The sequence below is a fragment of the Calidris pugnax genome, unplaced genomic scaffold (genome assembly GCF_001431845.1).
Source record: "Calidris pugnax isolate Ruff unplaced genomic scaffold, ASM143184v1 scaffold102, whole genome shotgun sequence".
NCBI classification, from domain to species: Eukaryota; Metazoa; Chordata; class Aves; order Charadriiformes; family Scolopacidae; genus Calidris; species Calidris pugnax.
The window spans coordinates 6,023,632-6,043,448 of NW_015090846.1; the positions used below are offsets into that span (position 1 = coordinate 6,023,632).

The window sequence follows — 19,817 nt, forward strand, 5'->3', positions numbered from 1 at the left end:
CCGGCGGGCACCGGCCGGGAACGGGCCGGCCCAGCTTCCCTCGGGCTCGGGCGGGCAGCGGGCTGCGGAGAGCCGCTCCCGCAGCGATCCGGGCCGGCGGGGCCAGCCGTGCCGCCCGGCGCTGCCGCGGGTTGGGTTTGGTTTTGTGAAGGGTTCTGCTCGGGGAGAGTCTTTTCCGAGCGTTTTGTAACAGGTGTGGCACTAAAAGGCGTTTAGTTCTCGGTAAATCTTTAATATGAGTAGAAATTTTAGTGTGGAAACCGTATGTGTTTAATTTGCAGGCACTGTTAGACTATGAAGGCTTTAATGGAACTAGGAATGAAATAAAAACTGAGTGGATGAGGCACAAAATTAAATCTTGGCATCTGGAAGCTTTAAACAGGGCGTCACTCCATTAACCAGATTGGAGGTAGTGGCTGTTCGAGTACGTGGCTGTTTCAGCGCTATAGAGCAGTAAAATGTTCGCAAAACTGAAGAAGAAGATAGCAGAAGAGGCGGCGATTGCTCCCAGGCCGGGAGGAGCTGCCAGGATCCCCAGGTCTGGCAGCAAGGAGTCGGTCACCTCCGTGGGAGCAGACTCAGGAGACGACTTTGTGAGTTACACCTCGCTTTGGGATTTGATTTCTCTTACAGCGTGTCTATTGCGGCTTTAGAGACAACCATTTTCAGTCTAGTGTATGAGCTGAATGCGTATTGGGCTGTCTTTGACTCTCTTAATGCATAAATGAATCATTAGCTTGAATAAACTTAGATACTGGAAAGAAAACATTTGCATGTTAACAATAGTAGCTACCAGGAGACTTGTATTCCCATATAAACATGAGTTCTAAAGCTGTCTCAACACAGAACATGGTTAAACAGACATAAAACATTGAATAAAGCTGTAGTAATGTGTAAGATACCTATTTGTGAGATTAATTACTGAAGCAGTAGGCAGGCCAGCTGGGTACAGGTTAGCAATGGTCTCGCTGTGCTCCTGTGTTTCCCTCTTGGCTTCCCCGTGCTCTTCCTGCTTGAGCGTGGTGTTGGTGCAGTGTGTGTTCAGTTCTGCTGTGCTCAGGGCTATTGTAGCTCTTCCCATCTCTGGTTTAAGCTTTCTTTCGTTACATAGCATTGTTTGAGGAAGCTGGATAATTCCAGGAGCGTGTGGGTTAAACGGAACCCTGCAACGCTCTGGCACCTCTGCCCTTTGGTGGCCATCCTGGCTTTGAAAACTGGGGTTAAAACAGAGTGTGGCAGCGCTGCTGGAGTCAGCAGCACCCACTGGGTTGCAGCAGGTTTTGCTGTCTGCAAAATGGAGAAGTTATTTACACAGTTCAGTTTTAACTTTTCTTTTTCTGAAGCTCAGCTGAAATTCCAGTTACATGATGTAACTGACGTCTTGAGCGATTTTCAGAAGATCTCTAAGAATTAGTTGGTTTAGCAATATTCATGTATCTGCTCTTAATGCTGATTTTTATGGAGCAAAAAGACCCCGTAGAGAATCCTGAGTCAGTTACCCAGGGTTTTACTGTGGGTTTTGCATGGAGAGCCCCTCGTGTGGCAGGAACTGCATTAGTGTTTAAGTGAGTTTGTCCCACTTGAAGAGTGTTAACGGTTTCTTTCCTACTTTTTTAGTTTTTTCAAAAGACTTTCTTGCTTTGACCCATCCTGAAGCCTGTACTGCAGAGCCTGATTTCCCCAGCCTTAGTCTTTTTGTTCTGCCATCTCCTCAGCTCCCAGTTGGAACCAGCAGTTCTCAGCTACAGCTGCTTTTGACAGCGCCGTGTTTCATGAACAGGCCAGCGCTGCAGAGCTGACTGTTCAGGCTGTTACTGTTTTACTGCTTCAGCATTTTTTGCACATTCTGCTGTGCTAGGACAACTTTCCCCTTTATGTGAGAAACCGAAGCATTATTCCTAAGTGGGGTAGGGTTTATTATTACGGAGTTAGTAAATGGCAGCATCACTTTTTCTAAATTTTTTTAAGTTACACAAGTGTTGTTTTTCTGCCAAGGCTTCTGACGGAAGCAGCTCTAGAGAGGATCTTTCATCCCAGTTGTTCAGAAGAAATGAACAAATAAGAAAACTGGAGGTCAAGCTGTCTGGTATGTGTCTCGATACATATAAAACCCTGTTATTTAGGAATTAATTTCCTTTGAAGTTAAGTGTTCTAATTTATTAAAAATGCATGGATTTACGGGGGAGGGAGGGCTTTGTTACCATTTGTAACAACGCTGTTATTGTCCTCTGGGGAGTGTCCAGTATAACTGATATTTTGTAAAGATGACTAACTCTTTTCTGCTGATTTCACAGCACGTTTCTGTGATAATTCTGACCAGCTGGGACAGCTTTCTGTCCCTGTGCTGGAAATAGTGTCTTTCCCCACTTTTATTTTACTTATTCCCGGTATGTAATGGTTTGTTTCTCTTGAGATCTAAGCTTTCTGATGTAACACAGTAACCATCCTCAAAGAAGTGAAATTTGAAATTAAGAAAAATCAAAATATTCAAACAGTCTTAAGGCCTTTTTTTGTTTCTAAGATAATAACCTTGTTCAGTAAAGCTGTAGTAAGGCCCCTGTTTGACACTGCTTTCCACCCCTGGTGTATGGAGTGGAGCAGAGACCAAGCTAAACTGTGTTGTGCTGCTACTTCCCAAAGCTCACAGAAGGCCTTGGAAAATAAGGAAAGGTTATAGCCAGCTCAGGATTATTTTAATTTATTCTGGAGAGTTATCAGGGTCCTATTCAGTTCAAGAAAATGTAGGATTCAAAAATGATTTCACTTTGCAATTTGAAAGGGCAAAGTGTTCACCTGTTTACGAAAGGTAGTTGGGGCTTTAGTGGGAGAGAGGGAGGCTCTGGGCATTGAGAGACTCGTGCCATCAGCCCGACCAGTAACTAAGTACTCCTTTCTGTTGTACATAAGCTTCTCCAAGGTGTGTGTGTGTGTTCTGGTTTTTTATATCTGCCCTCCTTGTCTGCTCTGCTGGGTGGCACAGCAGTGCTGAGAGCGGGATCGTTAGGGAGAGACACAGGATGGAACAAGGGTACAAGCACCTGTGAATTGCCCCATCCTTGCTGCTTCCAGCAAGAGAGACCTTTCCTAAGCTCAGTTAAATAGATCACTGCTCTTGAATGAAGTAAGATGTGGAATAGTCCTTCATTGCCTTTTTTGTGTAACTAGCACACCTAGGGCAGGCTTTCCTGTTTGTACCAACCATTTACCCTATGGACAGTTCAGAACTATTTTCTTGTGCTCATTGTTATGGTCACCCAAGTTTTCCTCAGCAGGAATGATTTTCTGATTGAGAAAATCATTGTCGTTTTCCACTCATCCTTTTTTTTCTTTTTTTTTTCTTTTTTTTTTAAATTTCCTTCCCCAATGTCTGTTCATTCCTGGTCTGTGCTTCTCCCTCCTCCCACAAGATTATGCTGATCAGATCCGAAACTTGCAGAAGATAAAAGAGAAGCTTGAAAATGCATTAGAAAAGCATCAGGATTGTACGTACTTTTCTTTTTCCTTTTGTTTTTTTTTAAGTTGAAAGTTGTTATGTTTGGAAGGAAACGGGTTTGATGTGCAGATGTTTTAATCCTTTCCTTTCAAGCTGTGCGCCTCCAGGTTGCAAAGAGTCAGAACACGAGATCTTGCTTTATTTACAGTGTAAAAAGCAGCAGTAGTGTGTTGGCTGTTGAACAAAGTTGCTATTATACTCCTTCTGCCAAATTTGGGGCTAATGTGCCGGAGAGACTTTGTTGAAGCCGACAGCTTTGTTAGAATCCCGTGAGGAAGGGGGCTGCTGGCTCCTGGTGTTCCTGGCGTTTGTCCGGGGCGCAGGCAGTGGAGGGACACGGCATTAGTGCCAGAGAGTCACAATGGGGCTAATTACTTGCAGGAGAAGCTCTTTAAAGTTATAAATAACTTACAGAAAATTGAGAAGCAATTTTAAAAAATGAGTTTTTAATATAACTGGTGATTGTTTGTTGATAGCCTCCATGAGGAAGTTCCAGGAGCAGAATGAAGCCCACCAGGCCAGTCGGGCCAAGATGGCTGAAGGAATGGCTTTGGCCTTGGAAAAAAAGGACCAGGTAATGGAGCTTGACAACTCAACTTTGGACCGTCTGTGGAGACCTGTGTGTGTGACCTTGATGTTTTAAGCAGGTGTCACCATTAATTAAAATAGTTGTTGTGCTTAGTGTACCAACGCTGAGGAAAGACAGGAGTATTCAGTTCTAGTGCCAGAAATGGTGTAGGGCTTGTCATGGTTCTGACTGTTTTTAAAAAGAGCCCACAACAATTTCTAATGTCAGGTTAAGCTTGCACTTGTGTGGGGTAAGAGTCAATTGCAGACCTGTTGTCACTTTCATTTTATTGTACTCGCATAGAGCTTATTCAGGTAGCATAAACGGTCTCTCAGCTTTTATATTAAAACACGAGCTGTTAGTTTTCTGTTGCTGATTACCTCTTTAATGATTACCAAAACTTAGTATCTCTGTTAACAGTACAATGATATTTTTTTTAACTGTAATTGCTGCCCTGTAATTGTCTACAAATGGATTTTGATTTTTTTTCTTCTTTCTTATTCAGGAGTGGATGGAAAAACTGGGTCAAATTGAAAAGGTAATTGGGCTTTGGGGTTTTGGGGTAGGTTTTCTTGTGTGTGTGTATTTGTAAGCACCAGCGTGTCTGCTTCCTACCACTCAACTCTGCTCAGCACTTTTTATTATTTGATCTTTGTTCAGTGGGAGAGGCCAGACATTTGCTGTCGTTACCAGCCCCGAGGCTTCAGGAGGTGTATTGGGAATTATTTTTCAGGGGGAAGCACAGAATGTTGGGTTGCAATGAGAAAGGTGTGCCTCTGTAGGGTGGAACAATAGTTCCCTTTTTTACAGAGAAGGCAGCTGGGATGCAGGAGGAGGGAGTGACTTTGTCTGAGGTCTTGCAGTAGGTCATCTGTTTCATGAAACAAATAAAACTATTTGGTAGGGGTGTTTTTAATACAGGATTTCAGTCTGGTACTTTTTCCATCCATTTAGCTTAGTCTATTTTGAACTATCTCTGATTATGAAGACATTAAACATGCTGTTATTTGCTGTCTGTTTTCAAGACTTCAACTGGGTGATCATTGCTGTGTTGTAATGAACATAGATTTTTTTGGTGATTGCAGAAGTTTGATAACTTGCTCCACATTGTCTACTGTGCAGTGAACGTGGGGGAGTTCCTAGTTCTGTGTGTAGCACCATCAGAGCTCCTGGTGGCTGCGAGACAGGAGTCCTTTCCCTGGGAGTTTAAAATTAATCTATTGATTTGATATGAGCACACTGATATTCTTGGATTCCTTTTGGTTTTGTTGGTTTATCAGGAAAAAAAGATGCTTGAAACACAGTTACAAGAAATGAGGGAGCAGAGTTTGAACCTTTTTCAAAAAAGAGATGAAATTGATGAACTGGAGGGCTTTCAACAGCAGGAAATTGCCAAAGTTAAACACATGGTAAGATTCTCTTAATTTTTTTCTTTCCTGAAGTTTCTGTTAGACTGCTGAGTTAGTGGTAGCTCTGCATTAATTTTTTTAGCCTTTATGCTTGTATACAGCCTTGCTCAGTGTCAAAATCCTCACAGTAGTTACATGCGTACAATATTACGTAGTTTATTTCAACAGTGACTTTCCAGGAAGCTATTTGTTATTTCATTTAATTCAGCTTAATAAATTCATGCCAACTTAATAAAAGAGACAAGCTTCAATGAGAAGAGTTTATCAGTATTGCCAGGTCATCTGTATTGTCAAAGATAACCTTCTAATATTCAGCTTTTGAAAAAGGAAGAATCTCTGAGCAAAGCAGAGCAGGAGCTCGAGGCGCGCACTCGAGAGCTGACCCACGCCAAGGAGGAGCTTCAGGATGCGAGAAACGAGTCGTCAGACCTCAGGAGAGAGCTGCAGGAGCTGCAGCAGCAGCTCTCGGGGCTGGAGGCACAGAGGTAGGATGTGGTGGCTCAGCAGGAGCAGTCTGTTCTGTCCCCTGTGCTTTTACTTTGTGCCCAGTTCTGTCTTTTGGGAAGAGTTTCTACGTGCAGTGAGCTGACTGCATAATTGCTTCTGGTGTGCCAATGTGGATGTAAATGCCAAATTTATATTTCTTTTCAAGCCAATTAAAGTAGTACTTGCTTAGGATTTTGTAAGTTTGTTATGATTTCTGTTTTTCATAATTTTAATGCTTAACTGTCTTTTTTTTTGTCTTTTTTTTTTTAAATGTGTAATCAAGCAGTGGCTGGTTTCAGGGCAAGAAAACCCTGTTGATGCTGCCTAGTCCATTTCCATGAGAAGCAGAATTATCTGCTAAAGATTATTTTTCTGGAACAGTATGTAATGTATTTTTTTATTCTCTTTCTATAAAGAGATGAACTAATGACAGCAGAGACAAATGCAGAAAATAAGATCACTGCTCTGGAGTTAAGAGAACAGGAGCTACAAACTGTCATTCAGCAGCTCTCTGTAGACTTGCAAAATGTAAGTTTGAGTTACATGAGATTTGATTCAAAGAGGTCCTTGTCTGCAGAAGTTAGATCAGATATCTATTGTTGGTTTTGGAAATTTAAGTTTCAAAGCAAGTAATTTCTCAAAATTTTTAGGCTCGAGTTGCTGGTTCTGGTTGTGAGAAGAGGCTGGAAGTGTTACAGGTGGAGCATGAATCTCTGAAGGTGGAATACGAACAACACAAGCAAAAGGTGAAGTATTTTCAGACACACCTGCCCTTGGCTGGTGTAGGGTGCACACTTGGGCAGGGCACTGGGGGGCTGAAAGTGCTTTAGGATCACATTGTTTATCAAATAGGACTTATCTCTTTCTAATGGCACTTTTTAAAGTCAAACTCCAATTGACGCTACAAAAAAGATTCTATGATTTCTTGTTCTCACAGACAACTTTTGAATTTGCTGAGAGAAATAAACTTACTGAGCAGCTGCAGGAAAAAGTGTCTTCCTTGGAAAAAAAGCTAGAAAGAAATCTTTCGGGGGATGAACACGTGCAGGAGTTACTCAAGGAGGTAATTATACATTTATGGACTGCTTAAAAGTGCAATCTTAGTGAGATTCTTTAGTCGTACGTTACTTATCCTACATGGAGAGAACACCTGATGATGCCCTGCAGGCACGTGTGTCCCCTGGCTGTATATTGGCACCCTCTCTGTGCTGGGCAGACTGTCCTGAGCCAGGGAGGAACTGGTTTGACATATGCCTGTACAAACAGAATGTTGTATATTGAAAGCTTGAGCCACTAGAAGTGTTAAGAAACAGCAGAAAACAAAGCACGTGGCTTTGGTCGATGCCCTCTCTCTCATGGCTTCTCCATCCCTTTCTCGGGCCCTGGTGACCCCATTAGGATCAGCTGGGAGCGGTGCTTCCCCGGCTGGGTCCTGGGGGGACAGGGGAAGGTGTGCTCTGCCCCAGTCAGAGCTGCCTGCCAGGTACATCAGCTCCATGCTGCTGTGATAAAAGAACTTGGCTTAGTATTTTATTTTGAGCCACTTTGAAGTCCGTGTAGGGGTAGTAAAACATTCTGGAAAGTAAATACCAAAACCACCAAAAGCGTTGCCTTCTTTTGTTTTTGTATTTGCTGTGAGGTGGAGGTGAAGCTTTCAAACAGAATTTTTTTTTTAATCTCTTGAACTTGGCCTGGGCTAGCTGATGACCTGGCTGCTGATTTGGGTTTACATCTGGATCATGACAGGCTGCCAGTGAATTTCCCATTCTTAATTAATGATGTCATCCCCAGGGCAGCATGATCTGGGGAGGCCCTATGCAGTGCCATCAAACCTGCTGGTTCCCAGAGGCAAAGCTGTATTACACATCAAAATAACTGCTCCATTTCAGTTTGACCTTATTAAAGAAATAAGAAAAGTCTTAACTAAAAAAACCTTATCTGTTTGTCTGTCCCTCTTCCTGCTCTTCATCTCAATGTTCAGAAAGCTGCTCTTGAGCAGAAACTGGATGAAACCAGGCAGCAGCTACTGGCAGACAGAACGCATCACAGTGAGACTGTGAACCAATTGGAAACACAGGTGAGTATTTGTAATTTTTTCCCCTACACATTCCTGCTGTTCCCAGCCTCTCTGTGCCCTGTACCTCTTCTCCTCACTGCACTTGTGCTCTCAGCTGTATGTCACATCTAGTCTGGGGAGTCTAATCAATTGATGCCTCGGTCATTGCCCCACCTTCAGTGGGCCTCAAGGCTATGAAGTTTGAGATTTCATGCATGTCTGTCCTAAGAAGCAGACAGCTGGAGTGCTGGGGTTGGTGACAGGGTGACACACGCTGCTTTAGAACACTCAAGTAGGCAGTTTGTTCTGAACTGTGTGGTTTCATGGTTTTAATGTTTACCTTCCCCTGCTGGGTCATCCTCCGTGCTGTACTTTTTTTTTCTAATAACATCAATGCCAATGGATAAGGAATTTAATTTATGGTTATATTCTAGAAAAAAGAACTGGACCAAAAACTACAGATTGCAACAGAAGCATTGAAAAAGAGTGAAGAAGCAGCAGCTGAACAGGAGCTGAAGACGCAGAAGCTGGTGAGTGCACTGCAGGGTGTTTCACTGACCAGTGCTGGGTCAGTCCTCAGCATCACCAGAAACACTCATTTCTCTGGGTTTGTTTCATTACTGAGGTGTTCTCTTGCTGGCTGTCTCCTGATCTAAGGCCTGTATATGAGTAAATGGTGCTACTGTGAAAGAATAGCTTTGTTTCAGTTTGAGGATACGTCTCATGGAATGGTGTCCCGTTCTTGTCAGAGCTTCAAAATACCATTTTACTAACGTAGTGTTTTTACTTCTCTTAAGCAAACTGAGCTGGAGGATGAAAGACACAAACTACAGCAAGAGATTTTAAGTGAGAAGCAGCAGTACGACCAGAAGGTTACTGGGCTGGAGTCTCAAATTGCTGCTCTTGAAGCAGCTTGGGAATTTGATAAAACAGCTGCTCAGCACAGGATTGTGAGTATGGGAACTGTTCAGTGGGCCCTGGGAGCCTTCACAACATGGTTTTAACACACCTTGTAGTCCTTGCATGTTGTCTGAATGAGCTTGTTCAGCGCTTCTGATGTTGTAACAGAAGATCTCATACTTTGAGAAACTAAATACAAACAAAGCATTTGATGTGCTTTAATTGTTTAAACACAGCATTTGAATAATTGTGCTTAGTATTTAAGCAATCTTTTATTTTACAGAGCCAATTGGAAAAGGAAAATGAAAATCTTAATGGAAGCAGAGAAGAGTATGAGACTACTGTAAAAAAACAAGAGTCTGAATTGAACAGGCTAAAGGTAAGGGCTTAACTGGTTACTGACACGGGTTAAACCCAGGGCTGCCTTTGAGGGACCGTTAACGGCGAAGTGTTTCACGTTCGCAGTACGTGAAGCCGCGTTACGGTCAGGTTGCAGGTTCTTAGAGCTGAAACCAGCTTTGGTATCAGTAGGAATGCATTTGAGGACCATTGCGAATGGCTGATCCTTTTCTGAAACAGAATGCTTGGCTCTGCCTAAATCAGGCAGAAATAATACATTCCCCATATTGTCAGGCATGAAGAGCTTTTAAATCCTGTGAGCAGTAATGAATACAGAACAGTTTAGCATCAAATTCCATTCGTGGCATTCAAAACAAAAGTTAAATACTGAAGTTGGTCAGGTATTTACAATCAAAAGGCTGAGTATATATTTTGAAGTGCAGCACAACAAGTCAGTAGCTGTCGCTTGGAAGTGTAAATCATGCTGTGTTAGAACACCCATAAGTTCTAGTTGCTAAGGGATTTGGGCTTAAAGACGAGAGACTAACTTGATTTCAGTTTCTTGAATTAAATTAACTTTGGAATTACTCCTGGTTTGCAGAGTGAGTTGAGCAGCAGAGAGACTGTCAGCGTGGAAATTGCCAAAGCGTTGGAAGAAACACGGAAACAAAGAGAGGAATTACAGGAGCAGGTTGGTTAATGCTGACAGTCTAAAACAGATCTGGGTGCTCCCCACCTTGCCCCGCCCAGGCTAGATTTGGACTTAATTATCGTAACAGTCAGGGACATTAATCAGACTCATAGCCACAGCACACGAGACAGCAGTGGCTGCTTCAGTAAACCTGAAACTTAAGGGTGTCTGTGTAAATGCCTGCACAAGAACGTCAGCAGCTTTTATTCCAGTGCAATAATGTGAAGTGCTGCTGACTGCAGGGTGAAGGACATCGCGAAGTTTGTGGGCACAAGAGTTAGGGCAAGTTGTGGTGGGTGAATACGAGCAACTGAAGGGAAGAGCAGGAAGTTGAAATCTTTCAGTGCCCTCTTCTAGTTTTATATCTTTAATGACTTCTGTTTGTTTGCTTGCATGCTTTGAAGGTTTCCCATCTGACATCCTTAGTAAAGGAAAAAGACCAGCTGATTGATGAAAAAAGCGATATGCTTCAAAAACAGAAAGAAGAACTAAACCAACTGAGTCAAGGTTAGACCAAATGAGTGACTGTTTCCCAGACAGTGTAATCTAAGTACTCGCTCTAGTTCTGGGCTTGCGTGATAGATTGTAATCATTCTAGATTTCTCTTCCATATTTAATCTATTAGAATTTTCAAAAACTTGTATCCTTCAGTAATAACTGGGCAGTCTCTCTACTGTATCCTTAAAGCCCACTATTTTAATCAAAGTCTAATGTGTGTACGTCTTTCTCAGAGCACGAAGCTGTCTTGCTGCAAATGCATCAGCTGCAATCTGAGGGGGAGGCGAGTAATCGCCGGGCGGCGGAGAAAGAAGAAATGGCAAGAAAGGAGATTGATGAACTGAAGTTGCAGATCCAAGAGTGTCTGTTGGCCAGAGAACAGGAGAAAAATGTGAGTGTAGTTGCAAATCTGATCTGTTCAGGCTTCTCAGGAAAATAAGGAGCTACAGGAGACCCCCGTTCTGTTGTGCCTGCTGAGACATGCTCCAACAGCTCCTCGTGAGCTGAAACACCAGCAGTGCTGGCGACCATTGCTGGTAGTTCCCTGTCTTCCTAAAGAAAGGTGTTTCCTGTCTGAGCTGGGACTGGTTTATGAAGGACACCCTGTTATTTTGTTTGACTCATAAAATGTCTCCAGAGAAGTATTATGAAACTGATGAGACAGAGATGGAGCCAACTAGATTGTTACTAGTGCTTTCTGGTTTAAAAAAGTCACCACCCCACAAAAACAACAACCAAAAAGAAGTCCAGCCTTCTCCCTGGGGGAGCGTTCATGGGCTGCAAATGCCATGATATCACTGAAATCCACTCTTTTCATTTTTATAGGTTTCAGAACTAGAGGAATCAACAAGTGTTTTGAACGACAAGCGTTGCCATTCTCCAGAAAACCGTGGGGTGGAACAGAATGGAGAGGTGGCAGCTGCAGACATCATTAAACTTCAGAAGGATAACAGAGAGCTGGAACAGCAGATTGCTGAGAAAAACAAGGTGAACTGAAACAGCAGAAAGGGCTGTTAGTCTTTTCCCCTTTTAATTAGGAAGTGTAATAATTGGTGCTGCCCATGCTTACCAAAATGGCAGATCTAATTTGAATCCAGTATTCTGTGAGTAATTTTCTTTTTTCCTCTGGATTGTACAAGGACCTAATAACAGTGGATAAAAACTGCAGCCAGGATTGTAGAACACTTACCTGTTTTGGAGAAAAGGTCCACCAAATATTACTGTTAGAGCTTTCCTGCAGAGCCCTTTTGTGTGAATTCAGTTCATTTCCACTAAGCTGTCGTGTGAAAGCCCCAGTGTCCTGTCACGTGTCTGTTAACCTGTGCAGCTGGAAAGGCAAGACAGGCAGGTTGCTTCTTAAGAGCTGTCAGCGTTGGTTAATGACTGTTTCATTCATTGCCCTTGTTTGTCAGGGGTTTTTCCAGAGATCTATGGGTCAAATTGTATCCCGACAATGAATGCTGTATTAACGCTGTCCTTTACTCTGTTTACAGATGATAAAGCAGCTGCAGCAAAGAATGGCAGAGCTCAAGAAAACCCTCCAGAAGGAGCTGGTAAGGGTTATGCTTTTTCAGTCTCTTGATTGCTACTTAGCTGCCAGTCAGCTACATTTTGCCATGAGAGTGATATCTGCCCCAGGGAAAGCTCCCCTTTGATTCTTCTAAAAGTAGCTTTCCTCTCCAAGAAATAATTCTTCTATTAAAAAAAGTAAAAAAAACCCAGAAGTTTTAAAATTGGCTTTTTTTTTTTTGTTTTGTTCTGAGCTTAAAAATTGTTTTAGAGGGAGCCCACATTTGACAGGCACAGAGCAGGTTAGTGACCAAAGATGATGAGGTGATAGTGTCCGCTGTGGAGGCGGTTCCCTGCTGGTTTGGGTCACGCACACAGAGCTCTCACTGCAGCTGGTGTCTGCCCCAGAGTCTGGGGGAGCTGGGGACACTTCTCTGCTGGGATCCATGAGAACGAGACGCTGGTGCTGTTGATGCCCAGGCTGGACCTGCCCTGGAGATAGAAGCCCTCTGTGTTCCGTATCTCAGACCCTCTCCCAGTGTTGAGCCAACAGTCTACAATGTACTTCTCTCTCTCTCTTTTTTTTCAGAAAATAAGGCCTGACAGTGAGGTACCTGAAGTACGTGAAAAAGCAAATTCTGAAGTGCCTAATGCTTCTGTGACTGTCACAAACAACTCTGATTTAAATGACTCAAGGGAGATAAACTTTGAATACCTTAAACATGTTGTACTAAAATTCATGTCCTGCCGTGAATCCGAGGTAAAGATGTGTGCTTGCCTTCTCTTTCAAAGTCTGTCTGTCTCTAGAAACTGCCCCCTTTACCTGCTAAGGACACTTCTGTGCCAATTCCATACTTGGGAAATGTGAATTTTTAAGAGGTAATTATGTCTAGAAGTTACAGATCTTAAGCTACAATACATTTCCTTTGCACTACTCTGAAAAGCATATGAAGTATGTAGTTAGTTAGATTGTATATTTAAGAAAGAAAAGAAAAAAAAAGAAAAAGACATAAACCACTTGCTGTTGATCCGTAAGAGGCCATTCCTTGTGCATTTGGAGCTCCTTCACATTCTCCACATTGGGTCAAAAAAGTTGAAAGGTTAAAAAAGTCATGCCAAAAATATACTTTGCTTAGTTGCAATCAGTGGGTAAGATTGAGAAATAATTGGGTGACCCCGAGTGCTTGGCTTCTCCTGACTCTGCACTCTGTGCCCTGTGTAGACTATTAGTGCTATGGAATTAATGTACTGAAGTGTGTATTTAAATGGCATGATTCTTCCCTGCCTACCTGCTGCTCTGGTCGGCTTTTCAAAGCTTAAAAAACCCTAGGATGGCACAGGAGCTGAGCTGCTTCTCTGGTCTAACTAACCAGGCTCATTTGTCTTCTTTCCCCAAAATACACAAACCAATGTTAAAGATCAGAAAGCCAGGAAGGACAGAGGGAATAAGATACAGGCCCCCCGAGGCTGTTGGGGCTGTGACCAAACCTGCAGAAACACCTCTGCTCTATAGTCCAGCACATAGAGCCCAAGAGTGTCATAAGCAACACAATGCTGTGGTTTCTTTCAGGCATTCCATCTAATCAAAGCTGTATCCGTGTTACTGAATTTCTCCCAAGAGGAAGAAAACATGCTTAAAGAAACTTTGGAGTACAAGGTAAGGGTTCTGTTCCTCTTGTGGTCTCTAACAGGACTCCCAGCAGATGAAATGAAAGGTCTGAGATGCTGGGAGATCATGAGAAGTATCTTTTCCAAATGTTAGCTACAATAAGAAACGTAATTGATTGTTAAAATGTTAGCTAATGACATACATGTCAGAAATTGTCCATTTCAGTGAGGGAAACAGCAACTTCCCAGTGGTTCAGGAAAGCAGTAACAGCAGAGTTTTGCCTGGAAGCTGGAAGCTGCTGCTGGAGAACAGTCCAGTGTTCAAAAGCAGGAAGGGAATTCTTGGTTTGTCGTTGTGTGAACTATTTTCACCTCAGTCAGAAGTCTGCAGCATTCTGTTTTATAAATGGTTCTTTCCATCAAATGACAGGGAGATGCCTACCTGCCATATTCTTTCTTTTGTGATATCTTCAGTGTCTTAAAAGCGTGAAGGTAACGTAGCCTGTGTTGTGCTTTCTGCCCTAGATGTCATGGTTTGGGTCAAAGCCATCTCCTAAAGGCAGTATCCGGCCGTCTATCTCGAGCCCAAGGACACTGTGGCCTTAAGGGAACCTGAAAACGGGCAGTCAGCATCCAGCCACTTTTTTTCTGTGAAAAGAACGCTGAACACACTCCGTCAGGTGTGTCTTAATCACTGTCATTGCAGTATTTTGTACAAGAACTTTTGACGCTGTTTACAAAACTAATACTGTGCAAGGAGAAACTTTCACTACAAACTGAAACACCTCTCTGGGTTGGATTTGGGGCCGTTGTCTCCGTGGTCCCAAGGCAGGTCGGCTCCTTGTGCTCGTCGCTCCCCCCTCTCACCGCGGAAAGCAAGCAATGGGGAAAAAAACCAAACATTGGGAGTTCTGTGCTGAGTTTCTGACGGTTGGAAAAGCCTTTCAAAGAGCAGGAGCTTTAACCAAAAAAAAAAAAAGAAATCTGCCTTGCCTTGTTATACTGACAGAACTAACACTTTGCATTTTTTCATATCACTGTGTAATTTAAGGTGCGTATATCCTGGCCTGCAGTCCCGCCGGCTGCGCGGTGATGGTGATTATTTAATTTGAGGGCACAACTTTAGAGTTGTCTGATTTTACTTTTCTTAAAGAAAAATAATATTTAAAATGGTCTTAATTATAGTACCTAATACTCAGTCGCCTTTAAAATTAATCTCTGAGCCTGTACCATACGTTGTTAGCGGTGGGGAGAAGGGGTAGGGAACCGTTTTAAATTTTTAAAGCTGAATTCCAGGTATTGTAAATGCACACAGAGAATACCTTTTATTTAAAAAAAAGAAAAAAGATAATAATAATCTAGTGACAAAGGATAAAGAATATTGGTACTAAACATCTTGATTTTTTATTTTTTTCCTTCCAAGTCTGCTGGCAACAAATCTTCCTAACCAGCATCTGCCTCTTGGGCTGTGGTTTTCTCTCCTTCAAATACCAGTGCTTAAAAGCTGTTATGAACATGTAGTGGGCTGTGACTGTGTCCTGGCTACATGGTAGAAGAAATGCTGCTCACGAGGTTTTTGGTTTTGAGGGCAAAATTCAATTCTTAATGAAACAAATGTTGGTTCCAGCAGCTCGCTTTCCTTCCCCCTTAAGATAAGGGGACCAAGGTGGCACTTGCCTCACAGAGGGGGAGCACAGCGGTGCCCGTAGGGATTAACATCCCTGCAAAATCCAGGTGGGAATGGGAAGGAGCAGCAAGTCTGACTTCTTAGCAATGGGACATATTTTCCAAAATCTGCGTATGTCTGGAATTCGAGAGCAGGCTGCAGTTCTGGTAATTCTCTCAGTGAGGCCTGTGTTACTAACAATACTTGGATTAAATATAGTCAAGAAAATTCAGCCTGTCCCCTGGTAGAGCTGCGGTCACTGCTGAGGTTTTTAACTTTGCTTTGCTGACAGGGGTGTGAGTGGCCGTGGTGGCAGTGGAGGTGTAGTGTTAGAGCTGCAGCACGGGAGCTGCTCCCCCTGCCCAGCGCCCTCCTGCCGCGGTGAAGACGGAGGAGCCTTCCCCGGGAGGTCAGAGCTGCAGAGCCAGAGCCAGCTCCTTAATCACACACAGGTACTCCCCGGCGCTGTCACCGCGGCACAAGTGACACTCCTCAGCTTAGAACTTGGTTGTAGTTATTTAAAATCAAGAAAACCAACAGGATTTTTTTTATTACACTAAACCTTATCCCAGCCCCGTGTTCAGGAGCCTGATCCGGGGCACTTAACGGTAGCATAGGGAAGTTTATGGGAAGAGTAAACTCTGCTCTAATGCAAAAATAGACAATCAAAAAGTGGGTTCATATCAATTGCTCTGGTACTGAAGCAAAGCAGGGACAGGATTTTCTTCTCTAAGGTCTTTTTCTTGAGCGTGTCCCCCTGCCCTGGCCTGTGGGACAGGATTCGCGCTGCCACCTGCCCAGGGACTAATCGGTTTATGTTGATCCTGGCTTGAGAGGTTCCTGCTGAGCAGGACGGGGGCAGCACGGGCAGCCTAGAATAGAGCAACAACGTAAAATCTTAAACTGAAGTTGTGTTAGTGAATATGTAATCTGAGATCCCAAAGCTCATACAGGATCAACTTACCATAAACTAGTTCTGAAGTGTTGAATTTTCTTTAGATATCAGAGCAAGAATGGTGTGTTATACATATATTAAAAAGCTAATGCACTTTCCCTTGTATAAAAACAGTGGTTATACATAGTCCTTTCTATGGCCATTGGATTTCTTTCCTTCTATGCTGTAAATATGGATTGTATTATGAAACACTATGAAATTTGTGGTGCAATACATTTTGGATCAAAACCCCAATCTTGATTTCTTCCTTTCTATCGTTCTGGAACCAACCCCCACTTCTGCCCAGGGTAGGAACGGGGGTGTCAGCCACGTCGTTACGGCTCCCGTTTCCCCCAGGGAGTGAGGCTGGGAATGAGGGGGTGCTGCCTCCCCAAACCCTCGCTCCCCAGGGAGAGGAGCAGCTGTGGAGCTTCTGGCAGCCGACAGACACAGACAGGCAGGAGCAGGGCTCCCTCAGCAGCGGCTTCGCTCGGAGGGTGCTCATTTGTGCCAAAGGCAGGCTCCTTCCTGGCAGATGCTCCTGCCAGCCAAGGGCCTGCGCTGCCAGCACAGCCCCAGGGGGCTGGCACTACACGTAAATAAGTTCTGAAGTACTTTTTTGACTTTCTGGGATGGACAAGAATATAGAAATCAAACCATGGGTGATTCTGTGTTACAGTCTCTGCATCTCAGAAGCCTTGATTGGAACAGCTGTGCTTGGGCTCACTCCCTAGAGCCAGTGAAGCTGGATTTGAGGACAAAGTCTGGAAATAGTTGGAGTTTAGAGCATCCCTGCAGAGGTGGACACTTAGCTTAGAACTGGCCTGCTTTTGAGGAACTGCCAGGCTTATGATTTAGCAAAAAATACATTACTTCACTCTCGTGATCCAAGAACTTTATTGATGCAGCAGGCACTTCACAATGAAACCAACCCCACAGTCCCATTAGTCCTTTGGCCAGTTGTACAGAACCATCTTTCTAATAATCGCTCCTCCTGCCCGAAGCCGTCAGGATCTGCCCAGGACACAGCTCCCCCTCCAACCAGCAGCACACGGGGTCTCTCATCACCACGCGTCAGTAAAGCAGCATCTGAAAATACCTGTTCTCTTACAGTAATAGTGGCAGGAGTTGCCTTCTCTCTGCCTTTCAAAGAGGGAGCAGGAGAACGTCTGAGCTCCCGGTGTGATAGTCAGAATATGCAGGAACACCTTTACTCTTCCCCCACCTCTAAGGTTAAAAGCATTCCAAGAGGAGTTTCCATAGTATGTCAGTAGATTGTGATCTCTAATGGAGATGGACCAGTGTCGTTTCAGCTAATTCCCTCTTCTGAGTCCAAACCTGGTCGTTGTCTTGGTTCAAGTAAATAGTCTTTTAAACAGTCTTTCTCGCTGTCAGAACTCTGACGATGGAGCCGAGGCCCCCGACGGCCAACGCCTGTTGGGGTGAGAGAGAGAGGTGTCACACGGGGTCACGCGTCCCGCGCAAAAGGCACCTTCAAGCAACTTCAAGAACAAGCAACTACATGTTGAATAACAGAGGAGTGTGTGGCTCTTCCCCAAAAACTTACTTTTCACATATTGGCAGCTTGGGCTGTTCCACCTCATTCTAACCCTTTTTAGCTCTCAAATCTTTAAATCAGGTAATCCGTGAAAATTATGTTATTTTTCTCTAGCACGTGCAGACACAGATGTTTCAAGTTGCTTCACTTTGGTGCTAGACTGTGTCGTGCAGAGTCAGATCTCCATGACGAGATGGCCTTGCCCTAAGCCATCTCAGTACCTACAGAGTAACATTCTGCAAATGGCCACTGAGACACAAGACCCAAGGACTGAGGGCAGCCAAACCCAGGGCAGTCGCTGAGTAACCCGGTCACCGCTGCAGCTGGAGGGGAAGTCACAGTCTCCACAGAGGAGGACGCTGTCGCGTGTCACTGACAGTGCAGTACGTCTCGCCCCGATCCCCCTGAGTGGGAGGAGGGAGGGCAGGGTGTGAACCCTCCCGAGTTACCAGACCTGATGCACCCGGGGCCGACAGCCCTTCCCAGAGCCCAGACCGGTACCACCACTGAGCCAGCACAGGTCTCACCGGTGCTGCCACAGGCACATCACAGGGGTTAACCCTGCCCGGCCCACGGCCTCGCGCCTCTCAAAGCACAGAGGAGATGCCTGACGTGTGCCTGCACGCCCTGAGCACCCCCACCCTTCCAGTCAGGGGGCTGTTGTGCAACGGTAGGCACTGGGAGCACCCACCCACGGTCACCTGAGAACAGTCTCCAGGGGAAACAACAGAAAAAGAAAAAAAGGAACTAAAAAAACCAAGCAGAAAGATGTTCTGTGCTGTCCTGAAGAATCTCCTCCCCTGTCCGGGTTCTGCAAAGCCGGTGCCAGCTGGAATGGCAGGAGCAGAAGGACACCCCTTCTGTCTGCGTGTCACAGGAAAAGCCTGGACTTTGTGAGCAGGACGCTGGCAGTGGCTGTGCTGCTCAGCCCCGTGCTGCCGGGAGCTGCAGCCTTCCCGGGATCGGTTTTCCCAGGAGGAGCAGCGACAGGCAGTGCTAAAACCCTGCAGCCGGGGAGGATCTCACTCGGATTCCTGCCCGGAGCGGTGACACCAGCAGCTGCTCTGCGTGTCCCATCCCGCATGGAGGGAACCTTCAGGCTGAGGAACACACCCTGCCCTCCCTGTGTCACAACGGGACGTCGGAAATGAGAGACCACTCTGGATCCCAGCGGAATCTCGGTGGAGATCTCAAAAGCCTCCCCTGTGCAAAGCAAAGAGGTCACTAAACGCTGTCACTAAGCTGTGACACGGACGCTGCCAACAGCGCCCGGCTGCTGCAAGGGGGTGGCCTGGGTCACCTCCAGGGGTCCCGTCCAACCTTCTCCCCTCCAGCCCCTCCCGTTCTGTGACTCCAAGCCCTGAGCCCCCTCGCCTGGCGCTCGGCCACCAAGGGGCTGCAGCCGTGCCCTGAGCCCCCACAGCTCCGCTCCCAGCCCCTTCCCCACAGCGCGGCCACCGCTCCCGGCACACAAAGAAGGTTCCACACCTCCCCCCGGAGCCGCTGCCCGGCTCCATGTTCCTCCTCTGCTCCTCTGTCCCCGCTGAGGGCGAGGCCTGGAACACGGACGGAGGCTCAGGGAGCCCAAGGTCAAAGGGAGCAGAGAGAGACGGGAACACCGGGAGGAGCCCCCCCGCCCTCGCTGCTCCTGAGCCCCCAGCACCCACCTTTTCGTGCCACTGGAGCAATATCGCGCTGCTGTTTTCTGTCGGCTTCTCAAATCCTTTATAAATGTATTTCATTAACAAGTCGACGCCGTTCCTGTCTAAGGAGCTGACGGCCTGCTCTATTTCGCTGCTTTTGAAAGAGGTGAGGACTTTGAGCATGGTTCCCTGCGCCTGCTCCTGCCGAGACACGGGAAGGAACCAGGTGAGAGAGAACGGCGAAGCCGGGAACGGGCCCGGGCCTCCCGCTGGGCCCCGGGGGCGGCGCCGGAGGCTGTCCGGTTCCTGTCAGCAGCGGGGGAGCGCCGGGCACCGCGGGGTTCAGGGACACCGGGGGCGGCCCGGTCGGACCGTCACACGGCGCATCCCGCCCCGCTCCTCGGCAGCCGCGGGGGTCCCGGCCCCGCCGCCCCTTCCCCCGGGAGCCCCCCCCGCCCC

General features: G+C 45.6%; 2 protein-coding genes across 2 annotated transcripts; one reads left to right on the plus strand and one right to left on the minus strand.

The window, feature by feature from the left end:
* The first annotated feature begins 185 nt into the window (after nucleotides 1–185).
* GOLGA1 (golgin A1) lies at nucleotides 186–16,412 on the plus strand. The gene is made up of 22 exons (XM_014943059.1): nucleotides 186–593; nucleotides 1,996–2,086; nucleotides 3,408–3,482; nucleotides 3,970–4,067; nucleotides 4,567–4,599; nucleotides 5,342–5,470; nucleotides 5,786–5,955; nucleotides 6,373–6,484; nucleotides 6,607–6,702; nucleotides 6,894–7,019; nucleotides 7,938–8,033; nucleotides 8,447–8,542; nucleotides 8,810–8,962; nucleotides 9,196–9,291; nucleotides 9,853–9,942; nucleotides 10,347–10,449; nucleotides 10,674–10,831; nucleotides 11,266–11,427; nucleotides 11,934–11,993; nucleotides 12,539–12,709; nucleotides 13,520–13,606; nucleotides 14,083–16,412. The coding sequence occupies exons 1-22, from the start codon at nucleotides 459–461 to the stop codon at nucleotides 14,161–14,163; spliced, it is 2,418 nt and encodes an 805-aa protein (XP_014798545.1). The 5' UTR covers nucleotides 186–458; the 3' UTR covers nucleotides 14,164–16,412.
* A 618-nt stretch (nucleotides 16,413–17,030) lies between these two features.
* ARPC5L (actin related protein 2/3 complex subunit 5-like) lies at nucleotides 17,031–19,745 on the minus strand. The gene is made up of 3 exons (XM_014942749.1): nucleotides 19,731–19,745; nucleotides 19,383–19,664; nucleotides 17,031–17,591 (listed from the first exon to the last, which is right to left on the minus strand). The coding sequence occupies exons 1-3, from the start codon at nucleotides 19,743–19,745 to the stop codon at nucleotides 17,529–17,531; spliced, it is 360 nt and encodes a 119-aa protein (XP_014798235.1). The 3' UTR covers nucleotides 17,031–17,528.
* Nucleotides 19,746–19,817: the final 72 nt, after the last annotated feature.

Excerpts from the sequence above, each read along its gene's own strand:
- GOLGA1 (XM_014943059.1), top strand. The coding sequence starts at position 459 with ATGTTCGCAAAACTGAAGAAGAAGATAGCAGAAGAGGCGGCGATTGCT. Across the intron at positions 8,034-8,446 it reads TGAACCAATTGGAAACACAG|AAAAAAGAACTGGACCAAAA; the intron begins GTGAGTATTTGT and ends GTTATATTCTAG. Across the intron at positions 8,543-8,809 it reads AGCTGAAGACGCAGAAGCTG|CAAACTGAGCTGGAGGATGA; the intron begins GTGAGTGCACTG and ends ACTTCTCTTAAG.
- ARPC5L (XM_014942749.1), bottom strand. Across the intron at positions 17,592-19,382 it reads TGCTCCAGTGGCACGAAAAG|GCGTTGGCCGTCGGGGGCCT; the intron begins GTGGGTGCTGGG and ends TCACCCCAACAG.